Source organism: Myiozetetes cayanensis, unplaced genomic scaffold (assembly GCF_022539395.1).
Source record: "Myiozetetes cayanensis isolate MyiCay16 unplaced genomic scaffold, myiCay2020 scf1, whole genome shotgun sequence".
NCBI classification, from domain to species: domain Eukaryota; kingdom Metazoa; phylum Chordata; class Aves; order Passeriformes; family Tyrannidae; genus Myiozetetes; species Myiozetetes cayanensis.
Genome location: NW_026086604.1, coordinates 88,134,353 through 88,162,062, shown reverse-complemented (window position 1 = coordinate 88,162,062; position 27,710 = coordinate 88,134,353). Strand labels below are relative to the sequence as shown.

The window sequence follows — 27,710 nt, the reverse complement described above, 5'->3', positions numbered from 1 at the left end:
ATTGACTACAGCCCAGCACTTTAGCCATCATCTGCTTTCCAGTTTTACAAATATTAAGCTGTATGTCAAAACTCTGCCTCTGCATTGAAGGCCAGCCCAGCAAGCTGTTTAGTCCATCTGGGGGATACCTGAAACCTGACACAAAAGAAACAGAGATGGAAGTACTGACAAATCCATCTAGTACCACCCAGGTAAGATTTTGAGTTAGGAATTGAAGAAAACTGCAGGGAAAGAAACATCATATTGTGCCTGTGTGTGAAATCCCACTTGGATTTAGCTAAGCAGCCAGTCATTGAAGTGAAGCAGTTCTTGTACGGTCTGTAGAGGCTTTGACTTCAATTGCAAAAATTCTCAGTTTTGGTCTATGTCCAAACTCTTTGGTTTCCAGTCATCTTACGCCTCTTCCTATCCCTTCCTTCTTCCCATTCCGCAGCCCAGCTCATTTTTTTTGCCTTCTGCCCACACCAGCTTCTAGACTCAAACCCAGTTGCAGGCCCCATTTCCTGAGGTGGATTTTTCCCCTCTACTCCATCACCCATGTCTCTAGTGGACAGCTTCCTCCTTGGGGCTGCAGCTGCAGCCCAGGGAAGAGTCAGAGCACAGGCACCCTTTCCCTCTTCAGGCACAGTATGGGCTGCAGTCTTTCAGTCTCTTTGGCCTCAAACTCTTCCCCAAATGGCTACTTGTGCTCACTCATAGTCAGGGCACTTCCTCTTTAGCCACCTGACTGTTCAGTCCTAGTTTCAAAGAGAAATACGGCTGCTCAGAGTCCCTGAAAAATCCATCCTGTCGCTTTCTATCTTTTGAAGTCAGCAGGAACTGTTGTCAGACTAAAAAATGTCAGAAATTTGCTTCTCCCCTCCAAATCAGCCAAGCTTTGCTTTTCTAATAACTTCAGCCAGCCTTCAGGACTAGGAAAGTGCTTTTTATCTGTGTACATGTCAAGTTAGTGATAGTACATGGGAATCTTTCACTTAGCAAGACTAGCAAAGCCTTGCTGTGTATCAGGAATGCCATTCCATGGATAGTAATTTTCTTGCCTCTGCAGTAGCACATTAATTTAGGTGCAGAAATCAGAGACAGCTGATAAGGTTGCTGACACCAAGATGTTCTGCCTGTCATTCAGTCTTCCTTGCAAGCCACCAAACAGCTTCAGATTTGATAGTTTTGAAAAAAACAACTCTCCTCATTTTAAAATATACATACATTTCAATTTCCTCCACATAACACCAGCAGTTATAGAAACAGCTGTTTCTGATTGTGTAGTGATTATTCCCCAGTATGCACTTCCCTGTGACTGGCTTTTGTTTTCATTCTCACAAGGCAAGGCATATAGAGACATGAACTTTTTTCCCCACACCCTGGTGCCTTGACTGTACTAAAACTTGCTTATTTTAAATTTTACATATTAATCAAAAGCTGCTAAAATTAAAGACTTTTCTGTCATCAGTCATCATAAGCATGAGAGCAGTCTGCTCTTGAAAGCCTGTAGCTCTGATTGTTCAAAAACATACTATTCACTATGTCAATTTAATCATGTATGTCAGATATTAAAAGATCAGGCTCTAAGTGTACAAATCCTGTTGAGATCTGAGAAAGTTCTTTTCCATCAATATGAATGAGGGTAAATTTCATGCCGCTTGTTACATCCCATGTACTCTTATTTCTTCAAACTATCACTTGTCTTGTCTTTTATGTGCCAGTAATCAATTTGTAAAGCATAAATCATAAAGCTTACCTAGTTTTTGATTATGCTACAGCCTATGATTTTACATTTAATCAATTTTCTTACTTTAATAACTGACATTGTTTCCATTTTATCGCCTTATCTGTGTTTGAAGGAACAAATAAAAATCACCTTTTGGAAAAGGATTAAAATTTCACCTACTATTTACCTATAAAGTAGTTTAAGAACTGCACCGTCACATCAAGCATTTAATCAGATATGCAAACAAGAAGTTGAGCCTGTACATCACGTTCTGCCATACATCATGCAGCAATCACATTTCAGCATTATCCCATGCAACCTGCAAACATCTGCTAAAGAGAGAAAGAACAGAACAGCAACAACAACAAAACACACACCAAAAGGTTATTTGACTTGCATTCTGCGTGAATTTGAGCTGGACACAAGAATCAGGTCCCTGTTGATCAGGGATGAGAAAAGAACAAGATCTCTTGAAAGACATTTTTTTCTCAAGAGACAGTAGATGCACATTTCAGAGTTCCTCGCACAGGTAGGTGCAGTCACATGCATGTGCTCCGAGCTGGGTAGAGACACAAGTTGGAGAGAACTGGCAAGCCCTGCAGAACCTTAGGGCAGTGCTTTGCACAGTCAAGTAAGGCACACTGGGTCAGGGAAGATCACTTCAGGCTCACTGCCATGCAGATGAGTTTATTCAGCTTTCCAACCCGACCAGCTGAGGGTTTGGGTTGGAGACAAGAGGAACACATAAGGCCACTTGAAGCCAGCCATCCAGAGTGATCTCTTAGGCTGGAGTCACACTGTCTCAGTATTGGGGTTCATTTGATTCTGAAAGTCCACTGGCTTTACTACTTAAAAGAGGCATTAGTCATGTAAATATCTCCATTTCTCATATACAGGAAAAAAATTTGGCAAGTTTTAAATAAAGGTTTCCACTGCGAATCAGAGTAAGGTCACAAGCTGACATTCATTTGTTACCAGGGTCTCAGGAAGTTTAAAAAAAAAAAAAAAAAAATTCCTCATAGGTATTAGCAATTACTTGAGGGTTTTGAATCCTTATTTCATACAAAGAGTCTGTTTCGTGTAAATATTTGTGGAAAAAATGTCTATTTCTTATAACAGCTGATGATCTCAGCACAAGTGACCCAAGACATGATCTTCAGCTGACAGCACTGACTTAACATTTCTCTTCTATCTTTTATAACAACTTCTTGAAAGTATAAACCATGGGTACTTTTTTCTTTTTTTAAATCTGCCACAGACATCTACTTCTAAGGATGTGAACAGACTCAAACAGTAATCAAGAAATTGTACAGTGATCTCAAAGGATGCTTAAAACATTTTCCCTAGTTACAGCCTGTCCCTGTCTCCTGATGACATTTTCTCCTATTTAAAAGCTTGCCTTGCTGATTGAAATTCCAGATTTGGAACTGGTCTTTTCCAATGGCTAACGGTTTTGAGGAAAACTTAACAAATCCAACCAGAGGCTGAAATATTTGTGTATTTTACATGACAGTATCTTGTTCATTTAACAGCTTGAGTTCCCACAGGAGGTTCACTAACACCCTGAATAACCTGTACAGATTTGCTGCTCCCAGACCAACATCCCAGCTGTGCAGAAGAAACATCTTCCCTCTCAGTTTCTGAGCAGGGTGCCTGGACAAGGACAATGATGTCTGTATGCCAGGACATAACAAGAATGCCTTCTCTGGTGTTATTTATTGTAGTAACGGGCCCTGGCAACAGTTAGGCTCCATGGTGATAACAAATAACCAAGCTCTCAAGGAAGATACTAGAGCATTCCTACTCACTGGACTTGCAGCAAGGAGAAGCAGATGGTCACAGTTTCACCACAAGCTGCAATTTTTCTATCCAGGTCACAGTCACAGAGCTGTCTTCTGAGGAGCCACAGAACAACCAGGAAGTCAAAAGCCAGGTTCTTCTCCACAGACTCCGTATAAAGTATGTTAGGAGATGTCTTAGCACGTGAGGGTGTGAGGACATATGCATACAGAGCAATGGTTTTGCTGATGTTAGTGGTAGCTCTGACTCTGTCAGGGAGCTCTTTAAGAGAAGGCCCATCACTCACTCAGCTTAATACAATCCTTATGCTACAGCGGAAGCAGACTCACCATTTGCCTACGTGCATGATCTGATTTTACAGCACCTGAAAAGTTGCTTTTCACAGTCTGTCCTGCTTGTCTCATTAAAGATACATTTATAGGCACTTATCTCCCACACCAGTGATGAATTACAACACTGAAGGAAGGTGGATTTTGCCTCAAAAAGTTATTTTAAGGCCGGGAGCTTGTATACATGCAAATACTATATATGCAAGATATATATATATAGCGCCACTTTGTGAAGCTTAGAGAGTTGAGTTGGCTCAAGCCCAAACATACAGACAAGGCAAGAATACATGTAGGCTCTAATCCTGCATTATTCGGAGGTTCAAATCTGTTGTTTAGAAGGGGCAAAGGTTAACACCTTGTGAAGTGCTAATTTAAAACTGAGTTTTAAATTTCTAACCGATATTCCGCATACAGAAGGCACTTAAAGTATTGAAACAATACTCCAATAGAGTCAATTAGACCTTCCCTCACCATCAACATCCACCTGTGACAGAACATGGATAAGTATATCTGTCTTCCACTACACTCTGAACCTGCCAATTCCATGGGACTATTCTAGATAGCCCCTTAAATGTCTAGAAGCCCAAGGAGCTTTTCCCATTTGTTTCTTCATTTTCATGTAGACTAAAAATGACAGCACTGATGGAACAGAGATAGTTCCCTCACAGGTTGGGGCAGCTTAGCCAACAGGCACTTCAAAGGATGGTGCCAAACCTGAAGATAAGATTAGTGAGGAAAACTTCCCCAAGGAACCACTAGAAAGATTTACATTTTTTCAGATAAACAGAGATTCCCAAAGCACAGGTAAACAGTAACTGAAGTTCATACCAGCCCCACAGAGACCTAGGAGGAAATAATCTTGAAGATCTATTGTTAAAGCCAACTTCTATACCAAGAAACATTCATGCTGTGACACCACACAGATTGAGCTCTTAGCACTGGTTTAAAACCATGCAGTAGTAGCAGAGAGTAGCTGATGATTATGTTCTGCAGCATGACTCAACCCTCACTACCAGAACAGACAGCAGGGTAGATACTTTTCTTGGCAGACGCCTGGAACAGACCAAGAGAACAAACTCAGCCTTGTCCCCAGGGGTAACCCTCTCTAACTGTCAATCTGGTGTTACAATGAGACAGTTTTTACAAAAGAATGGTCACTACAAATGCCCCAACTAGCAGCAGGTAGAGACAGTAAGTAAATAGCCTGTTATTTCTTTAAGTTTGCAACTAAAAGTTGCAGGGCCAGTTATGATGTGGAAAAAATCTATAAAAATTCCAGAAATCATCACAACAGTAAGCAAAGGTGTGCTAAAACTTTTTTTTCTTTTAAGTGCAAGTGAACACTCAACCCCAAACTTTTCTATAATCTTAGGATACCATTGCAGTAAGACTTGGTAATGGGAAATCAGCACTCTTTTTTGGTGCATTTAACCCGCCTAATTTTGCGGTTTAACTCTTGTATTTTTCAAGTGCTATGAACAGCTTACATTTCACAAACATGCTAAACAGAGAATCTACAGTGGTTGTTTACTCTTTATAATAAACAAGTTGAAGTAAAATATTTCAGATTGAACACAAAAGGAATAATTAGTGGTGTTTTCTATTCATTAAAGATGACTTAACTCCCAATGCGACAGAAGGATTTGATGAAAGGATTTCATTTCATATTGAACAAAATTATTTGCTTGCTCTGAAATGGTTTCATCTCATTTTAAGCTCCTTTTCCTCCCACTTGCTAAAAGATAACTTCACAGGAAATTTCTAAACAGAAAGTTTTTGAAATCATGCTTCAATCTTCTTTTCCAGATAAAAAAACCCCACACCATACCATACTAAGATACTTCAACTACATCTTTCTCGTGAATGGATTAGTAGAAGCAATACAAATTCACATCACTTGTCAGTGTTGCCCACTCATCCTGCTTCTATTTTTTGCCAGGATGTGTTTTGCTGTATACTGGCTTCTGACATTTACATGTTCTGACTGACAGCTGAACCCCAGTGCTTTTTGGGTAACTGGTTCGGTTATTTTAGGAGAGGTACGGAGTCAGCTTCTACAAGGTGGTGGATGTTCTGTATTTTTGTTTTACAACTGAAAAATAGGACAACGTTGTCATAATCACTCTGCTTATAAAGACTGGAAGATGTCAAATAACTGCAATTTTGATTTGGTCCAAGCATTTTTCATACAAAAGCTCTCAGTTCTGCCAGTAGAGGTTGGGCAGATGGTAGAACTGTCAGCTGAGGGCTGAAAAACCTGATGGCTCTTGGCAATAAAGTTGCTCGTTGTTTATTCATGTCTAATTTGTGGAAACTAAACAGCCACTAAGAAGAGTTATCAAAATAATTTGGGTTTTAGTTCTAATTGCTGATTATAAACATATAATTGTTGGAATGCTTATGATCTGATGCAAACATATCAATGCTGTTACAACAAAAATCATAGACCACAAAAGCACATGAAAGTTTGCGTTTGTTTAACAGAAGAACACAGTGATCTTCACAATATGGCTCATTAGTAGGCTTATGCTATCCCATCCCAGCCTGGATTTCTCCAATCAGATCACAGAATCCTTAACAACTCAAATTATCAGAAGTTTCCTATGGACTTTCTTTGGGAACTTGCTCAAAAATGGGCTTCATAAGTCTTCAGCATATGCTCCCATGCTTTCCTGAACGTGCCCTCTGCGTGTAACTGACTACAGTGAGAAACTGGACAAGGTGCCTGAACCATTTTCCAAGCAACTAAAAAGCTTACTGCAAAGTTTAAGCAGGGAATAGAGCCTCCAGCAGGCCTTTTCTGCTGGGCAGTCTCAGCATGCAACTTCTTAAATAAAAACTCTGGCATTGGAAATACACCATGAAGCTTTGTTCGAATGCCAAGTGTTAAGTTTTAACATTTTCATCTTTTGAAGACACACTGTTGACCAGCAAGATCATCAGTAAATCATCACCCTTAGAGGAAACAGAGAGGCAAAAATCATCACATATTCTTGAACAGCTGAAGATGCAGGGAATAATTATGAGCCAAGTACCACTGCCAGAACTGGAGAAGCATATGAGAACAAGGTAAGTGTCATTACATGAAACAGGAACCCTGCTACAGCTCTGACCATGCTGTGAGCGCCTTGAGATTCAGCTTCTACACACACAAAGCAAGTTGTTAAAAAATGGAGAACTGCACTGTAGGGGTGTTAATACAACAGATGCTAGCAATAGTTTCCAGTTGTTTAAAGCTTCTGGGCTTGTTTCAAATGGGAACAAAGGAGGTAACAGTACTAAGAACTTATTCTTTGAAAAACTCACTGGCAGTTACATACCACAAACTTGGTTCTCAGGTCCATGAAACTAGAAGAAATACTTCTGTCAGGGCTTATAATTACACTTAAATTAAGATGTCAGAAGTCACACTTCTGAGAAATCTACAAATCATATTTGATCTCAAACTAAAAAACTGTTAAAAAATTTATTTAAAAAATTTATAAACCTGATATTTGACTAAGAAGCTAGTGTCCATTTCATTCTGAATAATAACCCGAGGTTTATTTTGGCTTCTGAACTCAAGTTTATTCTTTTGTTGTTACAGATCAGATGCTTCTTCTAGATAAGGTTTCAAGTACAGATGTCAAGAGGGAGAAGGTTTGCAGGACATCTATAAGAAGTTTAATGCATTTATGAATATGTGTTGTCCAAAGCATGATCCCACCACTGCTTGAACACAGGAACAATTCAAACTCAAACCAAGGAAGATTCTGAATAGCTTTTCCATCTGAGACAAGCCATTCACACATCTCTAACCTCAGCCACTCATGTTATTGAAAAATCAATCAGAAACTTTCATATTCTGTGGTAAGAAGGACAAAACAAGCAAGTGCCACCTTACAGTATGGTCACTGGTGCTGCCTAACACATTTCCCATTGTCAGCACTTTGAAAAATGGGGATGGAGAGTCTCCAGCTTCCCTATAGCTTTTTGAGTATCCAAGAGGATTATTCCCTCCGTGGATAAATTTAGGTAGCATACTGCAAGAAGGTTTTTGTATTTTTCCCTTTCATAATATAGGCAAGTGTCCACTCCCTTGGCAGCAATACAAAACTCAGCCTGTGCTACCTCCCAAAAGAATAACTTATTCCATTAAAGCTCAAATCCAGCAGATTATCTATGAATAGATGGACTAAATGCACTGAACACAGATGCAGTAGAAAAGACATATTGCAAGTTACAATGTGCAGCTCCGGATTTCCTGCATTAACACACAGGTAAATTCACACCCGAAATATTTGAATTGACCGGAAATAAACATGAATATCTTTATGCCAAGTTTCTGTCCAGCACTAGCTTCAATGAAGAAATGAACTCACAGCCTTTATAATGCTATTAAAGACAAGTACAACCAGGTTTGAGATTATTTTTACAATTATATTGGAGATAAAGATAACCTTGCTAGAGCTTCATGTGCATAATTGTGCTCCCCGTAAGCATCTGCATCCCTTAAGCCTCAACAGCATTACCTATGAAACAGCTATGCTAGAAGTCTTCAGTCATTTGACCATCCCTTACTTTATTGTGAACAAAGGAACTCTAAGCAGTATGGGTTAGGATGCCTTGTTACACTTGTTTCTAAGCATTACTGCTCCAAAGGAGCAGTACCTTTGAGAGCAACATTTTGAGGGTCTAGCATAACAAAGCCAAGGAAGAGCCATACACACCATGTGATAAACCAGCCTCTACAATATTAATAGTGGCTCTAATAAAAATGCTAGCAGAGACAGAGCTTTCACCTAAGACACAGGTATCTAGGCTTCTCTGCGTTATTATATTTCAGCACTTGCTTCTCACAGGACTACCCAAAACTAAACCAACCATATGACTAAATGTCATTCAGATGATTCTTGAACTCTGACAGGCTTAGTATTGTGACCACTTCCCTGGGGTACCTGTTCAAGTGCCTGACCACCCCCTCAACAAGGAACCTTTTCCTGATGTCCAAAGAATCATAGCTGATGTCAAATGTGAAAATGTTTGATTCTCACCCCTGAAGAGTTTAATGTAACTCTAAAACATCCCTTCTCCCAAGAAATGGCAGGAGTGGAATTATAGGCAGAACAGGACACTTTCATTCATTAGCGCACCAACAGCTGTAGGATGTCATCTATCAGGTACCTTTTTACCAAGTCTGCCTTTAAAGGCACTCCTGTGTGTGTGAGCCAGAGGGTAAGCAAAAGGACCAAAACCTGTCTTTTCAAATGGAATGGTCTCTGGGAATCTTACCTCCTTATCATGAGTTATCATTTATAAGGAACATGGATAGGATATTTTAGCGTTTTCATATTTCCATTGCTGTTAGCTTTCACTGTGGGTTCACTGATGCTGTGGGGACTAATGATCTCCAAAAACTGTTTAGCTCAAAGATAAGTTCTCTTCTTAGCTTATATAGACATAGAACAATCTGGAAGGCAACCTGCTTGCTGAATACTCTGCTTTGTTTGGACATTTTGGGAAGAATTTTCCATCCCTCTCTTCCTAAGCAGTCCACAATCTATCTTGGGCAAGGAATAACTTGGTCAGTATGCTGGGCTTTCACTGCAATGGCCTTTTACATTAAACAGAAGTTTGGGGGTTTTTCTTCTAAAAAAAACCCTTTTGATTCATTTTTATGATGATTGAAGATTGCTTTGTTCAGAATTTTTGTGTCATCTGCATTCAGAATATCTCTGTTGTATATCAGTTTTCTTCCTACTGATTCATGCTCCACCTTCATCTCACTACGTGAGTCATCTTCTATACTATTTGCAGCACTTAACACTTCTGGCAGCGAGGCCTGACTTCTAGAGTTATTTATGGCAATAAAAGTCTGAGGAGCAGATAACTCAGGAAACTTGTAACAGGATAGTGATTATTTCAACCCCAGGTCCTCGGTGAGGGTTTAACACTGCTAAACCTCACACAGAAAATGGCAGAATTCAGCCTCCTGGCTAATCACATAATCACCCCATCTTTCCGGGACTAAGTGCTACCCTCAGCAGCAGAGCTTTAGAATCGGGCTGCTCATTTGAATGCAGCAGAGGCCAGCAGTATTATGATTACCAAGCTTTAACAAAACCATTCTTAAATCTCTTCAGCAGTAAAAAAGTAACTTCCCTAAATCCTTAGGACCTCATTACCAAGTCCCCACATCTGCTGGGTGTACAGCAGCATTGCAAGTTTCACGAGACACATCATTCAGCAGCAAAGGGGAATTCTCACCGCAGACAACACTCCCTCGTGAGTGAGCATTGAGGTTATTAGCACATCATTATTTCTAGGCTTTCAGTGGTATCACAGTCCATCAACTCCATGCATGAAAAAAGAGCAGAAGGCAAGCAGCAAGTGTCACTCCAACAACAAGATGTACTCTGCTGAAAGCTTTTAATGTCTCTACAGGGAGATGCCCTGGAAGAGACACTGAAGAAACCCCAGCTAGGCTGGAAACAAGGAAGTAGGTGATTTTACAATGAAGAACATGAAGACTTCTGTTGCAGCAAAGAAACAGGTCATTTAATTCTGCTGTGTATTTTTTCCAGTGTTTGCTTTATCACTTGAAAACGCTCTATTTTTTTATAAATCAAGGTAACACAGTTTATGTACAACCTTCTACCAAAACCTGATTCACTGCAGTACAGTGGGTCCTATATTCATCTCATAGATGTTGCAAGTCCAGGTTTATTTTTGCTGAAAGCCTGAAAGATTACTCTAAAAATATTCATAAGAGAGGAAACTTCTGGACCAGTCTTTTTTTGTTCCTATAGCAAAAGATGCGTCTTCCACGGACACCAGAATGAATTAACTAAAGTCCGGTGCTAATTGGAGTAACCTTCTGATCACATTTAGGTAGAAAGATAGAAAGAACTGCTGCATGTTCTTGACACATATCTACTTAATCCCTCATTAGAGAGCATTGCTAGTTTTGTTCTAGGTTAAGGAAGTAGAACTGAACAAAATGCCACAACACATTAGATATATATTTTTTCCCCAGAAACGGCTCACCAAATGACAAGGAAACAGACTGAAAAGGACTGCACAAGTTTTGAAAGTCAAGGAGGTACAAGCACCCTCAGTCCTCACCTTTAGATGGTGAGCCAGGGCTGCTGCTGAAGGAAGTAACTGCAGTGGAAGCCACAAACAATTATACTGAGGACTCTGTCATTGAGCCTGGTAACTTACAGCTGTGCCAATGAATCAGTATGGATCTAAGCTCTCTTGCAAACATGAACAACTCCTCTGTACCCCACAGCTGTCTTTTTGACAGCATAAATGAATGGTTTATCACAGGGCACAGCTGAGTCTTGTTGCTACTTCTCTCACCTGGGAAAACGGTATCTAATCTTAATTGTTACACACTAATTGGAAGTAAAAACTGATAAGAACCAGGAAGAGACAAATTAGTAACAAGCCAGTCACTATGTTCAAGCACATACATATTATCATGATTCTATCAAATTTAATATATTATATTGTTAAATCTAACTAACTTATTTAATGGCTCCACAAAAAGATTGCCTTTCCCTAGGGAGCAGAAGGTTGGAAAGACATTGTATACACACAAGAAGACACAAAAGCAGGAGAAAGAAGGGAAAAAGCTGTGATCAGCAGGGATTTGGAGCAGTAGAAGAACATGATGGGACCCTAAGGATTTTAACTTATTGCACAGAGAGACTGGCAAAGAGGTGAAACCTTCAGACAGCAAGGTGGCAACAGGCCCCAAGAACATCTATTTGACAAGCATTGAGCATATGGGGGAAAGACAGAACAAGTACCAAAATTTCAATGGAGAAAACAACTGAGATATACAAAGTGCATGTGGGTTTGGAAGGAGATGACTGTTTCTATTACAGTTACGTATTTGGTCAGTAAATCTCTTGATTTTGGAATCCTCCAAGCTCTACCTCCAACAGCACGAAACATTTACTACAGCCAGCTCCTCCAAAGAACAAGTAAAGCAATTGTGCCATTCACAGTCTCACTGCTATCAGCCCTGCCACCACCTTCTGAACCATCTCTAAACACTTTCATCCCCGCTTCCATTTGGGTCACTGGCTCTGCCCACCTTCCTCTCTCATCAATCCCACATCGTGCTCACCTCTGCTCCTACCCATGCTTTTTACTTTCTTACCTTCAGCCACGGATGACACATTCTTCCTTTCCCCTTTCCAAGCCAAGGAATTTCAACTGCAGCACAGGACTGCTCTTCTCTCAAATCGTAGAGGAGGCACTGCAGAATAGATGAAAAGGTAGCCCCTATTTTTACAGTCTCATGGCAGTTCTACTATCACTCTTAGGAATAAAAAAAGCTTTCCTGCTGTCTCTTCTCTTGACAGACTTGCATTAAATCATTAAGGGGAGGAGCAAGAGCTCGTCGTTTCCTGAGCAGCTGGGATCCCACCTGAGAAGCTGAGAAAGGCAGCCCGTCAGAAAGAGCCTGTTTTTTCAGGCCTACCTCCAGGCCTGCACCAATTGGTGGGTTTTGTGATAAAATTCTATTAGCAATAGAGAAGGAAACCTAAAAATCACCCTGTTGTTGCTGGGAAAGAACAATAGAGAAATAGGAAAAAGAGAAAAAAAAATTAGGAAATAGAGAAACTTTACTCAGTTGGTTCAAAATTATCCAACAGCCTGACAAATAGGAGAAGTAAGAGATCTGTGGGTACATTCTCACCACACAGCTAACCCAAGCTGTTCCATGAATTTTGTTTCTTAGGTACTTGTAGCTAAGGCTACCTGGCCAGGTGTGGAATAAAAAATGGTGTATGTATGCATGCATCTATATGTATCTCCATACAGACCGTTCCACCAAGTTAGCGTATTTTGCCTCCCCTTGCAGTGAAGTTACTCAAGTGCTAATAATCTCCCAGCACCTTCCTGTAGTTTCAGAAGAACAAATGATTGTCTGTCTACAGCCGATGTCATTTCTTCCACTGTTTTTTGGGTGAGAATCTCAGCTCCCTGCAGCACAAATCCCAACAAACCCTGTGACACAGAGAGAGAAGCCCAGCATCAGGAAAGGTGCCTTTCTGTAACAGGACCACTCGTGTGGTTCTGCCTGGCTCATCTGTGTGACACTTGTGATTATTAGTCTCTCAAATCAACTAGGCAACAAAGATACCCTGAAGAAAAGTAACAAGAAACAAGAGGGCCTTTGCAAGTATAAGACTAATAGCAGTCTAGCTCAGAAAAATGTCCTTGAATCAAAGATTTGAGATGAAGCTAAGAAATTGCTAAGAAGACAAGGGGTCTAGCTTGTCAGCTTTACCTGGGGAGGGCACAGACTTGTTTCAGAAGTGAAACACACAATTCTTCCTCCCGTGCACATCCAAGAGCTTAAGCCAAGAGCAGGTAACTTTTCCACATCCACCTGACAGGGCAGGGTGGGTATGAAAGGTAGGTAGCCTGGTGTGTGCTTCACCAAGGGGTTGTTTTGTTGTCTGCCTGACACCACTGGACCAGTGGGAAGAACATTCTTAATCTTTCTATGATGTTTGTTGGAAGAGGCTGAACATTGTGTACAAGCAGTGGAAGGCAATCTCAGAAGAAATGCATGCATTTCTCATTATACAATGTTCACAACAACTTTAATTATTGCCTCTGTTAGGAGGATCTGCTGAAACCCACTCTTTTGTACTTTTTGGCACAGCAAGTTTCTGAGCCTCTTCCTACAATAGAAGATACAAACTCTTGGCTGGGCACACAGCTTAAATATGTTCTGAATTTGGAAATAATTTAAAAATAAAGACCCAATCTTTCAGTTGAGTAAACTAATTTTTGTGTTATTAATAAGAGAGGCAGTTATAGCCTGCCTTACTGAATTGTGTATTTAACTGAACACTGATCTAACTCCCACTGAAAACCATCCACGTCTTTCCATCACCTTCAGTGGATGTTGGACTTGTCTCATGATGCTTAAGAGAATAGCTAAGCAGGGAGGGCAAAGCTACATTTCTGAGCAAAGAAACAGCTCGCTCTTTCAACTGAGTTCAAAGGAACAGCACACTGAATATTCCTGGGTATAAAATTACACTGAGGTATGGCTGACAACTGCAGGGCTCCTAGCCATGGCTAACTGCTTGCACAAAAAAAAGTAGGACAGCAAATAGGTGCCAGGTGTCTGGTTTTAAAATTCCTTCAGGTATTAAATTTTCTCCTGTTTGACTGGTAGGTCTCTTACCAAAGACACAGTACAGCAGCGCCCATGACTAAGCACCATGGACTTGTGTCCCACCACTGTTTGCGCTAATCCCTGTCACATGACATGTCGAAAAGCCAACAGGTAGGCAGTAGGAGCCCACAGCACTGTAGCAACTGAGCAAGAAAGCACTAATCTCCTTGTCAGTGCTGATGTCTCACTGCTAGTCATGAATGGAGAGAGACACACTAGTCTAGGCAAGGATGACTGGGGCAAAGATGCTTTTTCTCCCATGCTAGGACTGAGATGGGGGGAGGCAGAAGCATCTCAGTAGGTCAGACCAGCCAGGACTTGCCCTCCTCACACACAATCATCATGGACCTGTTTCCATAGGAGTGGTTTGCCTGAATTTGTTCCCTTGAGCTTCTCCAGAGGCTATCCCCTTTCTGAAACTGAACTCAAACTGAAAGAGCAACTGGCTGAACAAGAGTCAGAGCTACAGACATTTGAGAGTGACAAGTATCAGCATCACCAGTGTTCAGCTTACATGCAGACTAGAGGATTCCTGCCCTTGCTGTTTGAGGATGGCTCTTCAGTCTCTGCTCTAATCCACAGATGCCTTGTGAGAATCATCAAATCCTTACCTCAGGTGATGTGTGTGAGGAGGACTTTTGGAGCCTCCTGCTCACATGATGAAGAAATGGTCGGTGCAGGGTGATGTAACACATAGTCAAGCTCCTCTGAGCATAGGGTTCGGTGCAACTTGCGTGCTGCTCCTGCACAGCTATTTTCCCTGGAATTCCAGCACAAGGTGCCCCAGCAGAGGTCACCCTGCCCCGCGGAACTCCCTCCTGGCCCCGGCCCCGCTCCCCGCCCCGGCACTGCCAGTGGGGAGGTCAGGTGTTTGTTTGTTCCTGCCTTTTTTTTTTTTTTTAACTTACGAGTTTTTGAACTGGAAGGGAGAATATACCATGTGCGCAGTATTTATGCCACCGTGCCTTTCAGTGACAGTTTCCTAAGATACTCAGCTAAAAGATGTGAATAACTATTCGTTCATGCTGTCACTAGGAAGAAAAAAGAGGGGGAAAAAATAGAATTCTGAGAATACAGAAAGGCAAGTTCAAGGGAAGTAAAATTATGCATGTACTATGAGTTTTGCTTTTGAGTTTTCTCTTGCTCCAAAGGCAACTCTGCCACAGGAAGCAATACCAGCCACCCCTCTACCAGCTTTTTCTCTATTGAAGGGAAATGCTCCATGCAATGGTGAGATGAAAAGTTCAAGGGAAGGGCAAGAAACATTCAATCCGTGAAACAGGGGCAGGTTTTGCTTTGATGGGTGTTTGCCTCTGTCTGAAGGAAAAGTGATAGCAAGGATCTTGTGATGATGAGAATGCCAGGGTCCTCTCCCTTTTCCTGGGTCTGATGCTGGTGTTTGTCCATCAAGCTCGTTCCTGGGCAAGTACAAATGCTGCTGGAGGTCCCTATGGAACATGGTCAGAGTTCCTCCCTTCATGAATCTGTGTTTCTTCTCCTTTCACATATGATTTTGTGTCTTTCTCTTCCCTTCCTCGTTTTATTCATCTGTTCCTCTGATATTGTTCTTTCTGACCCAGTTTGCCTTCTCTCCAGTATGCAGGGGAGTCACTAGTCTTTTCCCTGTCCTTGCTGCACTGCAGTTCTCTATACACCAAAGAAGAATGTTCCATTTAAAATATCAGTCCTTGCTACTGGACCACCAGAATGTCTCTGGGACAAACATTTCTCCTCACAAAAAGCAAGACACGGTTGGTCACTATGTCCTACATCTTTGGGAAGAAACAAAATACAAATCTAGACCAAGAGTAGCACTCTCAAATAAGCCCCTAAAAATTCAATAGACAGGAGTAACTGGCAGGAATTGAGATGCCTCTGATTTTGAGGTGTTTGAAATCAACATCCAAATGGTTATATGTTGCATAAGTCTCTGTTTTATAAACAGCCTGTAGTGCTGAGCCAGTTCACTGCAGCAGCTCTTGGGAGCTCTCTCTTGTGAACCTGCACTGTTTCCTAACTTGCTCTGTGCTCACTTTTAATATTATCCAGAATGATGAAACTAAATTCAGTCCTTAGAGCTTTATTTAAGCTTTGCTTTAGCTGCCTGCCTCTGTCAGTGTACATCTGACCAAGCCATATTACTGAATGGTGGGGGTGCAATTGTGCTACACAATGTGATGCTTTGGCATGAGTTCAGGAAGCTTAATGCCAAGAAGGGTCAATAAATAATGTCATCTGACCTCATATATATAAAGAACATTATGTTTAATTACTGACTCTAGCACTGAGGGTATAGAGGGACTGTAAATAAAAAAACTGAACCAGAAGCCTTCAACCTCCCTTTGTTTTTCAATGTTAATTTTACATTTCACAACAACTCAGGGGCTTTCCATCTGCTGTCAGAAGTGCTGGTTTCCTTCGAGGAGTCAGTAAGTTCTTATTTCAGGGAGCACATCAAGAGAAGCCATGTTTTCCCAGTGCAGAGTCAGTAAGTACTGAAATGCGATTTCACTGAATGTGGAAGCAACTACTAAAAATATCCCCATTGATGTAAGACTCACAGGTCTTAATGCACAGGGGAAGGTTTGGGGGCAGAGGGCATAGGGAAAGGGCAGAATTAATGAGGAGGGAGGGCTGGATACCAGGATGCTTTAGGATAGAAAAATTTCTGCTGTGCAACTCCTCCTAGAATGGTAGTAACAAAAATATTTTCCTCCTCCTTTTGAAAACCAAACCAAACCAAAACATGAAGCATTTGATAAAACAAAGAGGCAACTTTTACAAAGCAAAACCAGTATCAATCACACACAGCAGGAACTCAGTGTGCAGTGAATTCCCTGTGTTTTCCTGTCAGCTTCCAGATTAGGCAGGCACAGGATAAAGACATCTTGTCAGGGATACTAACAGAGCTCTCCTGCAAAGATACCATACATAAGCTCTGGTCCCAGGCTCTCCTTACCATGAAGCAGTCAGCTCTGGAGGTGTGTTTCCAGCTGATTGACACTATCGTGGAGAGGGTGAGGACAGAGTTGACTCAGAATGTCCTACCACGGTGTGTGACCCCTGTGTGCCCTCACTCACAGCTACCCCATTAACCCTTTTGTCTGAGATTTTATTCTGTGATTTGTTCTGAAGTAAAGACCTGACTGACATGTAAAGAGGAGAATAAACTTGCCCTCTACCAGCACTTTTCTACTCCCCTTATACTCTGTTTTCTCTCATTCCTTCTGGGTTTTATGTTTAACAACAGCCCATCTCTGATTTTTAATATTTGAACACCTCTGGCAGGTGCTAGATGCATTCTTCCTGTCTGGCAGTTTTAGCATAAGAATTGTATTGGTTTGGAGGAGAGGAAGTGGGGACAGAAAACGAGTAAGGTAAACATGAACTATTTCAGAAAAATATTTGCTAAGACAGCACTGGGAAAATTTTGTCTCCTCCACATGAGAATATTTAGTGTGCTGTGGCACTACAAAGTGCCTGGCAACTATAGTATACTGATAAGACTGCTTGCATTATTTTGAGTCTATTTATATTCTGGAAGACACTAAAGCCAGCTTGTGACATGGAAGGTGATAGTTATTGGTGATGGCATTTCTGAAAGCTGCTTAAACTAGAGTCATATTTAAAAATCAAATGAGTAAGGTCCTGCTGCAGAACTGCAAACTGTAGAAGGTCCTGCCGACACTAAAAACTTCCTCCTGGAGTTGTACTTTCACTTAATTGTGAGAGCCAGTTACCTTTCCTGTTACACTCCCTGGATGCCTAGAGCTAGAAACATGAGCTATTACAGTTGGAAATACAGAGCCAAAGGTCTCAGGCTGGGACTACAAGGGATCAAGATTCTCAGTAGCACACTGTGTTACACTGTGACTTCCTCTACAGTGGGAAATTAAACATGCCTGGGGTCAAGTGGTATGGAACGCCGACATATATCCTATTAAATCCAGAGTATCTTCTGAATTGTGCCTGGGAGCTGTTGGGAAAATGCTAGCTGGCCAATGTAGCAACTACCAGAGGCTGTTCTGACAACTGAACTCATAGCAAGTTTGTTCATACTCAGAAACCTTCCTTGACACTTTAAATTACTAGAGTGGACACAGTCTGTCTGAAATTAAGTTTTTCTCACATTTCTGACCAATGTAATGTTTGTTCCATCCTCTATTCTTTATATTTTATGCATTTGCATATACTACCAAAATACTGAAAATTTTCCCATGATTTGATACTTACCTGGTAGAAATGAGCTACTTTAGTTGAAAAGCAGTCATATTAAATACAAAATTCACTAAACTGTACCCAGTCTGCTTGACGAAAATAGCATTTTTTAATCACCAGCTCTAGCAGTCAATAAGCCTCATGCTTTATGATATTCCTTTTCCCATAAGAGTTCCTGGAAGATCGCCCCTTTGCAAAGGCAGTTGAGTCATTCTTTGAGAACACTTGTTCACTACAGCAGGCTGGTAGGGGAAAAAAAAAAAAGTGAGGCCAGTAAAGAGAAAACTTTCTGATAGATAGCCCTCATGAGCTAGGAATCCAGTGGACTACAAGTGCTCTCAAGCAATTAAGCTGCTCCTTGGCATATCCGTGCCTCTCCTAGGATATCAGCCTTCAAAAGGAAAAGATATTTCATGGTCCTATAGGATACTGAACACAAGCACTAGATGGAGCAGCGGGCAAACTTCTTGACTCTTTCCCTGCTTATATTCAATCCATGAAGTTACCAGATAGCCCGCTTGGAATCCGAGCTGACAAGCTGATGCCGGGTCAGTGCTTTGTGAAGATGCAGGTGCACCTTGTGTAGGGCAGAAACGTTAGGCTTTATTACATGATATTTTGGATTCAGTGCAATTAATGCTGATGATAATAATGATAATAACAGCCACTTTCTTAGATATATTTTTAGATGTTCATATATATTTCTTTGTCTAATGGTTTTAAACAATATATATTCATTTGGAAGATTTTTACTTGGAATCTTCAAGTCCACAGTATCCCAGTAGTCAAAGTAAGACCTTTCTTGTTAACTATGGATAATGCACTGCACCTTGTCAGTCTTACAGAAACACCACAGCTTTGTTACAGCTGACAGATCACAGAGACTCTGGGCTTCCTTGGTGTTTCTGAAGATTTCCAGTGATGCAAAGGATCCCTAACTTTAGAAAACTCACTGTGTGTCCGAAGGGGAGAAATTTTCTTAAGGCATCTGGTTTGGGTTCCAGGCATTTTCCCAGTAGGAGAAAAAGTTACCCTGTTGGAGGGGCAAACTCATATTGTTAGGAAACAATCCCATGACTTAGGGTAACTTGGAGGGAGAGGGGAATGCTGAAGTATAGCTTTTAAGAATGCCAGTGTGAACTTCAGCTTTCTTTAAAGAACAGAAAATAGAAAAGGAGAGGGAATATTTTTATCCCTTCCCTTGACAAAAACAATCTTTGTAACGTCAACCAACAGCTAGTGCTGAGCTTATCACTCCCTTCACTCTGCCCTGCTCTCCCATCTCAGTAACCTGTTCTGGTTTCTGAAACTCACACCCTTTGGAACTGATTGAATAATGGGCTTTTCACTTCAGGCTCTGCATCAAATAGGAGAAAAAAAATCCTATGGGTTGCATATAGAGTTATTCAATCTAGCTTCAAGAAGTTACATTTTAAACGTCATCGTAAAAATGAAAGAGGGTCACTTCTAAAATTAAAGGTTAAACTGTACTGTTTTGAAAATTGCAGTTGTTCTAAGGCCTCACCCTTCCTTGTTTTTCCCCATCTAGACCATTTATCAAGACCTACCCTATTCTGCTAGTTTCATGGCAAATGGCGTCAGTTTTCCAGAAACTGCAGATTTCCCTCACCAGAGTACTAAGAAAATAAGTGTATAGTATATGTTTCCATGAGAGACATTTGAAGAATTATTCATGTCAGCAGTTAGTCATAAACCTTTATACAAACATCTATATCACCAGAAAGCTGACAACAACCCCGAATTCTCCCCCTACTCTTCCCTTTTCTAACATGCTTCCTAAGTTCATCCAATGATTTGCCCAGAATTCATCAGCCTGACTTCATGCCTAGCATATGCTTCAAGGAGGCAGGAACAGCTTGGTTAGAAAGACTCAAAAAAAGTTTCATTTACTCATGTAAAACTGGCACTTTGATGAACTCAAGTATCAGCAGGCTAATGGTTGTCATCTAGCTTCAAAAACAATTTAACTTGCATTTTCAAACTCAGTGTAGCATCACGCTGCATATCTCAGTAGCCCCAGTAGCACCTCTCAGGAGAGGCATCAGTGACTTCCGCTGCAAGGAAGAGCCATTCCCAGCCCTCACAAAAGTAATAAGTGCTTTGTTCCCCTCCCTGCCCTGACACCTTCTGTCACCGGTAACAAGAATTGATGCTCACACAGCACAGAGTGGTCAAATAGCTCATTCTCACCTCCTCCTCCAGCACAGGTACTGTAGTACAGTCACTGAGGAGAACAGACTACTGGGCGCAGGAGATTGCCTTCTTTATCTGTGCCTGAAGCTGGTCCTCATTCAAGGTGTGACGGCAGTACGTTTCATATGTGACAGACAGCAGCCTTGTTTTCAAAGTGTATGCAAGATGTCTGCCAGGGTAAGGCTGAAAATAAGCAAAGGAATGCTGATATCACACCTTAAATCTTACTCCAGAGAAATGCAAAATGGCACTATTAACCTGAGCCAAAAGCACTTGCTTTTGAGAAGGAAATCCCATGCAAGAGTGGCTATATTGACAGAAAAGGACCACAAGTTATGCAAATCTCAATGACAATATTGATCAAGAACGAGAACACCACTGTCACATAATGGAGAAAAGTAATCTGCAGATGACAATATCTGCTGGCAGTATTTCTGTGAATAATTACTCTGAGGTTCAATTTAGTAATGAGGATCACTGAGACCATTTTAAAGAAGAGTATAGGATATTAGCAGAGAAAAGTTTTAAGTTAGTTAGTTTATTAAGAATGATATGTATAATGCCTTATTAGTCATCATTTTTATTTGTTTAGAGGCTTCCATTAAAAAGTTACTCTATAAAGAGATGTAATTGATTCTATGGAGAGAACCACACTAATTTTGAGGACATGCACAATCAATATTATATCACTTTCACCTGCTTCTCCATTGGCTATTCAGGACACAAATCTTATTTCCACGATACACTCTCTCTTGCAAAACCATAGATGTTATCAAAACTATGCTAAAACAGTGACTACACACACCATACTCTGCATTTACTTACATATACATATTACTGCAGTATGCTCCTATTTCAAGTGACAATTGCTCTGAATTATGATAAGGTACTTTAACTACAGATTTTAACATTTTAAAACATTTCTTGAACTTGAAAGCCATGCACTTCTTTAGCAGCATGTTACTTCACTTAATGGAATAATGAAGAGCAGAAGCAAAACCAGGCAACCTGCACTTTTTGGCATCCTATGTAGCACTGTCATCGAAGTGATGCAGTGGCAAGGAGAACAGCTCAAGCGTGTCACTAAGCTCTGAAACAAGCTATGCCATTATGTGAAAGTTCCCATGAAGCCCCAGTGACTGTTAAATTATTGAATGTGAATTGCTTGAAAAATGCAGTATTTCCAGTAATTCCTTTGCAAAAGACTGAAATTTTGTTCACTATGAGATGTCTCAAGCAATAATAAAACCAAAGCACGAAATCCCTATGCAACAGCAGATTAAGAGAGCCAGGAGAGCGTAAAGTATTACTGAAAAATAAAATAAAGGATAATTTTATATTAAGAGTTGGGATTCAGTCTTCATCCAGAAAGAAAAAGAAAATCCTAAAATAAGTACCTATGGGTTTATCTGATAGCATGAAATGTCACTTGGTTCCCCACATTTTCACTATGACCATCAACTCAGTGGAATCAAAATTATTTGGCTCATTGCTGTGAACTCTCTGTTCTGTTATTGTCAGGAGGCAACATTCCTTTTCTGCCAAAGTGCTGGGATGTGTGAAAAGCAGGAAGATTTGGGCCCTTTCCCTTTCCTTTCCCCCTCCCCTTCCCCTTTCCCTTTCTCTTTCCTTCCTCTTTCCCTTTCCCTCTCTTTCCCTTCCCTCTCCTTTCCTTTTATTAACTGTGCTTTGCTTTGGGACAACAAAACAGCTGTTTTATTAGTGGGATCCTGGAGCACTCATACTGAAGGTCTATCAATTTATACCTAGTGACTTGCATACACAGCATTCTGTATTAGCCAGTTTAACGTGATTATAGGACTTTGTTTTCTTGCTGGTAGAGTGTATCTTTTATTTAATAAGAGGAGCGTAGGTATTGTTGTACTGCCTAGATGCCTCTTGGGAACTTTCTTTAACATCTAAAGCCTTTTTCTGGCAACAAATTTATTCTCTAACAACAACAGGCTGGGAGTTGTGATAGATCCCATTTAGTCTTTTGAGAAACAACTAAATTCTGTGAGTTAACTTGTCTTCTTTTACCATCTAAGGAATATTGGCAGGCTGCAACCATTTTCTTCTGTTAGCCCTTGAAATGATTCTTCATGCTTTTGTCACATAATTAAAATTAGATTATTGCAACTCCCTGCTGGCTGGCCTTAGAGCTTTGTAAACACTCCAGTTGGCCCCTAGGTTCACAGTGAAAGGGATGCTCTAAGCATATTCTTTCTTTGTCCTCTCTTCTCTCATCTGTGTTGAAATCACTGCACTTGCTCACTGCCAGCAGAATACATTTGGTTATTGCTTTCTAAGGGCAGTGAACATAATGTTAGAGACATTATGTGCCAAAGTCTCTCTCAAGCTTTGCTTGAAAGAGCCTGGATGCAAGAGCTTTCAATCTATTTTCTCTTTGTTGGTGAGGTCTCTTTTTGCTGAAAAGAAGGAAAAGAAGGGGGAGGGAGTAGAGGAGCAGAGGCTCTCCTAACACAGCATTCAAATAGAAAATGCATACAGCTACATAATCTCAAAACCAGGGACTGACTTTCATTGACTGGTGTGCAAATACCATGGACATTATGCAGTTACTTCTTCTCCTATGACAAAATTACTCCCTTCCACCCCAAAAGATGCGAGCTGTTTTGAAAGAACAGCATCTTCCACTATAGGCAGCCTTTCTGAGTTCAGTAGCCTGCTTTCCTGGCTGACTTCTTTTTATGTCACATTTGCTTATGGACCGTTACTCCCACATTCACATCCAGCCAGTTCCGTCTTATAAATCTTGCATAGAACATCACGACCGTGTGAGATTTGCTTGATGAGCTTGTAGGGATTATTGTATTAAAGTTCTCAAGGGCCTGAATGACTAATTGTTAATGAGACAGAACAATGCAGGGATAATGGCGCTTTAAAAGTAAGTAATACTAATGGCATGGTTTGTGTTTGGATGTGATTGCTCATCTTACTGTCACATGTTGAGATTATCTCTTAGTGTCCTCTGTTTTTATGGGCCTATAACCTCAGCTTTGTAATCAGCTAGTCAGTAAGCCCTTATTCTGCTGAAGGAGAATTATAGTGGTGAAGAAGCACAAACAGGCAGTAAAGCTGGCTGTATTGAATTCTCCATAACTATCAGAGCCTCATCACCTTCACTGAGCCAAGAGGACATTTGTTTGGGTTGAGTTTTTGCACAGTCTTTGCCAGCCAGTGTTATGAAATGGTGACTATGGCTGCAGAACCACAGTAGTAATACTGCAGAATAGGAGCGTTCCCCTTACTGGTGCTTCACTTTATCACTCATATTAATGATTTATGCTCCAGCATAGCCACCTCTCTGCCCAGTTACTTTTTCTCTGCTTTTTCTGTTCTATCTAGTCCTCACCAATATTTAGTACTGTTACTAGCTGGGGGCTTGATTTTAAATCCCTTGGGAGATAATGACTAGTCCCCCATCCAGCTGAAAGCATGAGTGCTTTGGGGACTTTGGCAGCTCTGCAAATCAAGACTGCAGCTCCTAGAAGAAGTCTGAAAACACAGTTGATTCTTACACTCAGCTTCCTGCCATGGTGCAGTTTGTGAGTGCTGGCAGCCACAACATAACATAAGCTCCGTTTCTTTTTCCCCCGTCTCATCGGAGCTTTTGCTAACGTAAATACGTTACCACATGTGAGCAAGTGCACAACGCCATGGCTAATGCAGAGAACATCATCTCCTGTGACAGGGATGATATTTGCCATGCTCTGCTGCCTTCCCAGTGCAAACATCTCCGCTGGGGACCTCACCGCTGCGGTGCTGGCATGCCACTGCCTTTGAGCAGGGACAGTGCCAACCTCCCAGACAGCCGTAAGCGTGTGAAGCCAAGACACCATGTATCAGGGCCTGCGCATGTGTCAAGGCCAGGTTTCCCAGCCTGAAATGTCAAAGCAACTGTTTTTCCCTCAGGAGGTGCATTTGTCTCTATGGTGAAGAAAATGTATTATCACAAGTGTTGCCTTTGAGCTCAGAGCTGGATAAAGACCAAACAGACACTGAATCCAGCAAAATTTCAGCATCCTCGTCTTCAGAAACATTCACATCCTCTGACAACTTTTTTCTTCCAAGAACCAGTCTGCTTCCAAAAGGAGAGAGAGCTGAATAGTGACCAACACACTCTTTGCTTCCAGACTTGACGTGACAACTGCTTGGAAAGCAACACTTTTGTCCTATTGAGGACTACTCTCAAACCTAGTGCCCTTGTTCACCAAATTGTGACTCTGCTTCTGGCAAGTCAGTGACCTCAAATATGGGCACAGATAAATGGCCTCTAACTGGGCTCTCTATTTTGCTCCTAACATTACAGACCCCACAGAGATACAACCCCTATTTCAGACCTGGGAGCTTGCAGAGGGTTGAAAAGTGATGCTGTAGCTGCCAAGTCCCAAAGGCATGAAGGGGGCCAACTGATTTCAGCATGCCGGCAAGCCAGCTAGGATCCCTGCTCCTGACCACACACCAGCTTCGTTCTGGGTCTCAGCTGCTGGCTCTGACCAAGTGAGTTACTGCTGCGAGCCAAGGAAGCCAGGACCCACAGGGTATTTAATGCTTAAAACATCTTGCAATGCTGCAGAAATGCAGGCTTGTGGAATAAAACAGACGGTTAAGCAGAAGGAGATGGATAGTTTATCACTTGACTAAAATGGGGAGGAGGAAAATCTCCAGTTGTCTTTCGCAAGTGATTTCATGTTATTTCTCCTGTGTTGCTGTGATCGTGTTTTTCAAAGTAACAGGAGGGAGGGTGGTATGGAGTTTTGTTTCTTTCTTTATTTTTAGTTAGCACATCTGGGCAGTGACCCAATCAAAGCCTCATCTCCCTAATAGAAGCCTGTCTGACCATAACTTACATATTCCAATTTTCATTCACAGGCAAAGACTATCTGTTGTCCAAGTATTTTTACTCTGCCATAATCAAAATACAAATTGTAGCTTAACTTAAAATAGGCATGTCAGAAACACTTGACATGACCTGCATACCTGTCAACAAGTGATAATCAAATTCCCTTGCCATACTAAAGTTGGGCAGAAGACATTTATTTAAAAAAAAACAACCAACCAACCCAACCTATCTGGTTTCCATATCATATTGAATTTCTGAGACACAATGGGAGTTTTTCTTTTATGCAAAGGAGTCTAAAAGGAGTATAAACAGTTAAAGGGGTGTCTGCCAAAGCTGGCACAAGGGTAGAACTTCTCTTTGAAACAGCCTACATGCAGTGTTACTGAAACTTAAAGAGCAGAGGGGGGATTATTTCTCTGCTTTTTCTGTTTATTTATTATGTAAATGCAGTTTCCCTTGTATAAATATTTAGCTTCTCCCTTTCTCTCTGAAAATCAAACAGCAGCAGGGGTAGAAAAGCAGGGGATACGATTGCAGAATTGGCATTACAGTGGATTTGTGAAAGTCTGAGAGCAGAAACAAGTTGTAGTGCATTTGTTATAAAGGTAAAACCCAAACTGACACTGTCCCTTACAAAATTAACAGGGGAAAAAAAATTACACACTACCAAAAGGAAATTTTATATGGAGAAGTTTCTTTTAAAAGAATACAGTGATAACATGGCAGTGTTTAGCGTAAGAATAACATAAAGGTGTAAGGAAAGAGAAGTTTTTCCAGCTCTTATCTGCATAGACTTCCTCTGGAAGTGTTTGCCAGAAACAAAAAGCATGTCCCAGGAGTACAAACAAATAGGCCTGTGCAGTACACAGTTAAAATTATCAATGTCTCACAAACTTGTAATCCAGACTAAGCAGGGCATTAAAAAATCCAAAAGAGCACAGCATCTTCTATTCCTGAAGAGACCGAAAGGGTACACTGACATAACAGTTTCCAACAGCTGTGATAACAGCCTGCGTAGGATCATGCTGGAGCTGATGGACAACAGCCCCTTGCACACAGAGCGCTGGAGCTTCATGGGGCTGCATGCTGCCAGGTTCAGCTCTGGTTACCTTGTACAGTATAGCACAGACTAATCCCTCCGTGATTGTCTGGGTCCTCCTCCGAGGGGTTCTCCCGCATATCCTTTTCTAGTTTTGACAAGGCAGAGGAAGGCCTGTCCCTGACTCCTTGATCTGATTTTGCCTGTTTCAGCTCCTGACAAATGGCCCTCCTTACCCAGAGGTGTCATGAAAAGCACAGAAGAGGGCTTTTTGTTACCACACTAATTGCGTTGTTTGGGGATGTAAAAGTTCCAAATCTCTGATAAATACAGCATCAGAACAAAAGCATCTATTTGAGGTGACATCACTGCTCTAAGACATGAACTTACAGGGTTAAAATCTGAGACACTTCTTATTTATTTGAACAATCCCCCATAAAGTTCAGTGCGACTATACTGGGAGGAAACTAGAGTGGGTACTGCTGAACAGAAAAGTTCACAATTACCAAATAATTATTCCAGAAATCTTACTGCTGTGGGAGACGCTGTTGTTCCTGTTCCCATAAGACAGGAGGACCAGGACACAGAGACCTTTGGCACTCCTCCTTGCCTAGCCCTGACCCCAGCTCTGGGAAGACTGCTGCTCCTCACTGAAAAGCCCCTCCATGGAAGAGTACTATAGCAACACATCCTAGAATACTTCAGCAGGGTACAGTGGAGGGCAGGCTGCCCACAAACACACATGGCAAAGTAAGGAAAATAGATACCAGGCCTCCTTAACTCATGAATATTCCAAAATAAGTGTTGCAGGAAGAGACCTTGCTCCTGTCCAGCGGCACAGATTCAAGAGGGATGCTTGCAGATACAGGTGTTCCTATGGGATGCTTTCAGATACAGTCTCAGGATGTCTTGACTGTTTCTTATGGATTCACAGAGCAGGTGAAATTCTGAATTCTGAAGATCTTGTTCTCTCTTAATATGCAGTCTGAGGTACCTGGAGTCTAAGGTCTAAGCCTAAGAAAATAGCAAAGACCATGTAATTTCTGAGGGGAAAAGTGAGACTGGTACCCCAGGGAAGCTGAGCATTAAAAAACCCCAAACCCTGACTTTTTTGCAGAGATGTCACCTGTATTCTCAGGCAGAAAATAAAACAGATTTGCAATGCAAATGCTGTATTTTAGGAAAGTCTGTGTGCAGAAGGCTAGGAAAGGGAAAGGTGTCAAATGCCTGATACAAACTATGGTCTGAATTCTAATTATTTGTCTTTGCAGACGGCAATTTGTGTCAGTGTAATTTTTAAGCTGCTTCTGGACTTTTTCCTTTCTACTCCTCCAGTTATCCTC

At 41.2% G+C, this 27,710-nt stretch overlaps 1 protein-coding gene across 1 annotated transcript; it reads left to right on the top strand.

Annotated features, from left to right (window-relative positions):
- Positions 1-2,210: 2,210 nt before the first annotated feature.
- Positions 2,211-11,070, top strand: STMND1 (stathmin domain containing 1). The gene is given in 8 exon segments (XM_050331249.1): positions 2,211-2,237; positions 4,461-4,641; positions 6,753-6,866; positions 6,869-6,906; positions 10,261-10,315; positions 10,853-10,924; positions 10,927-11,029; positions 11,031-11,070. Coding segments are annotated over 8 exon segments (630 nt in total).
- The last annotated feature ends 16,640 nt before the right edge of the window (positions 11,071-27,710 follow it).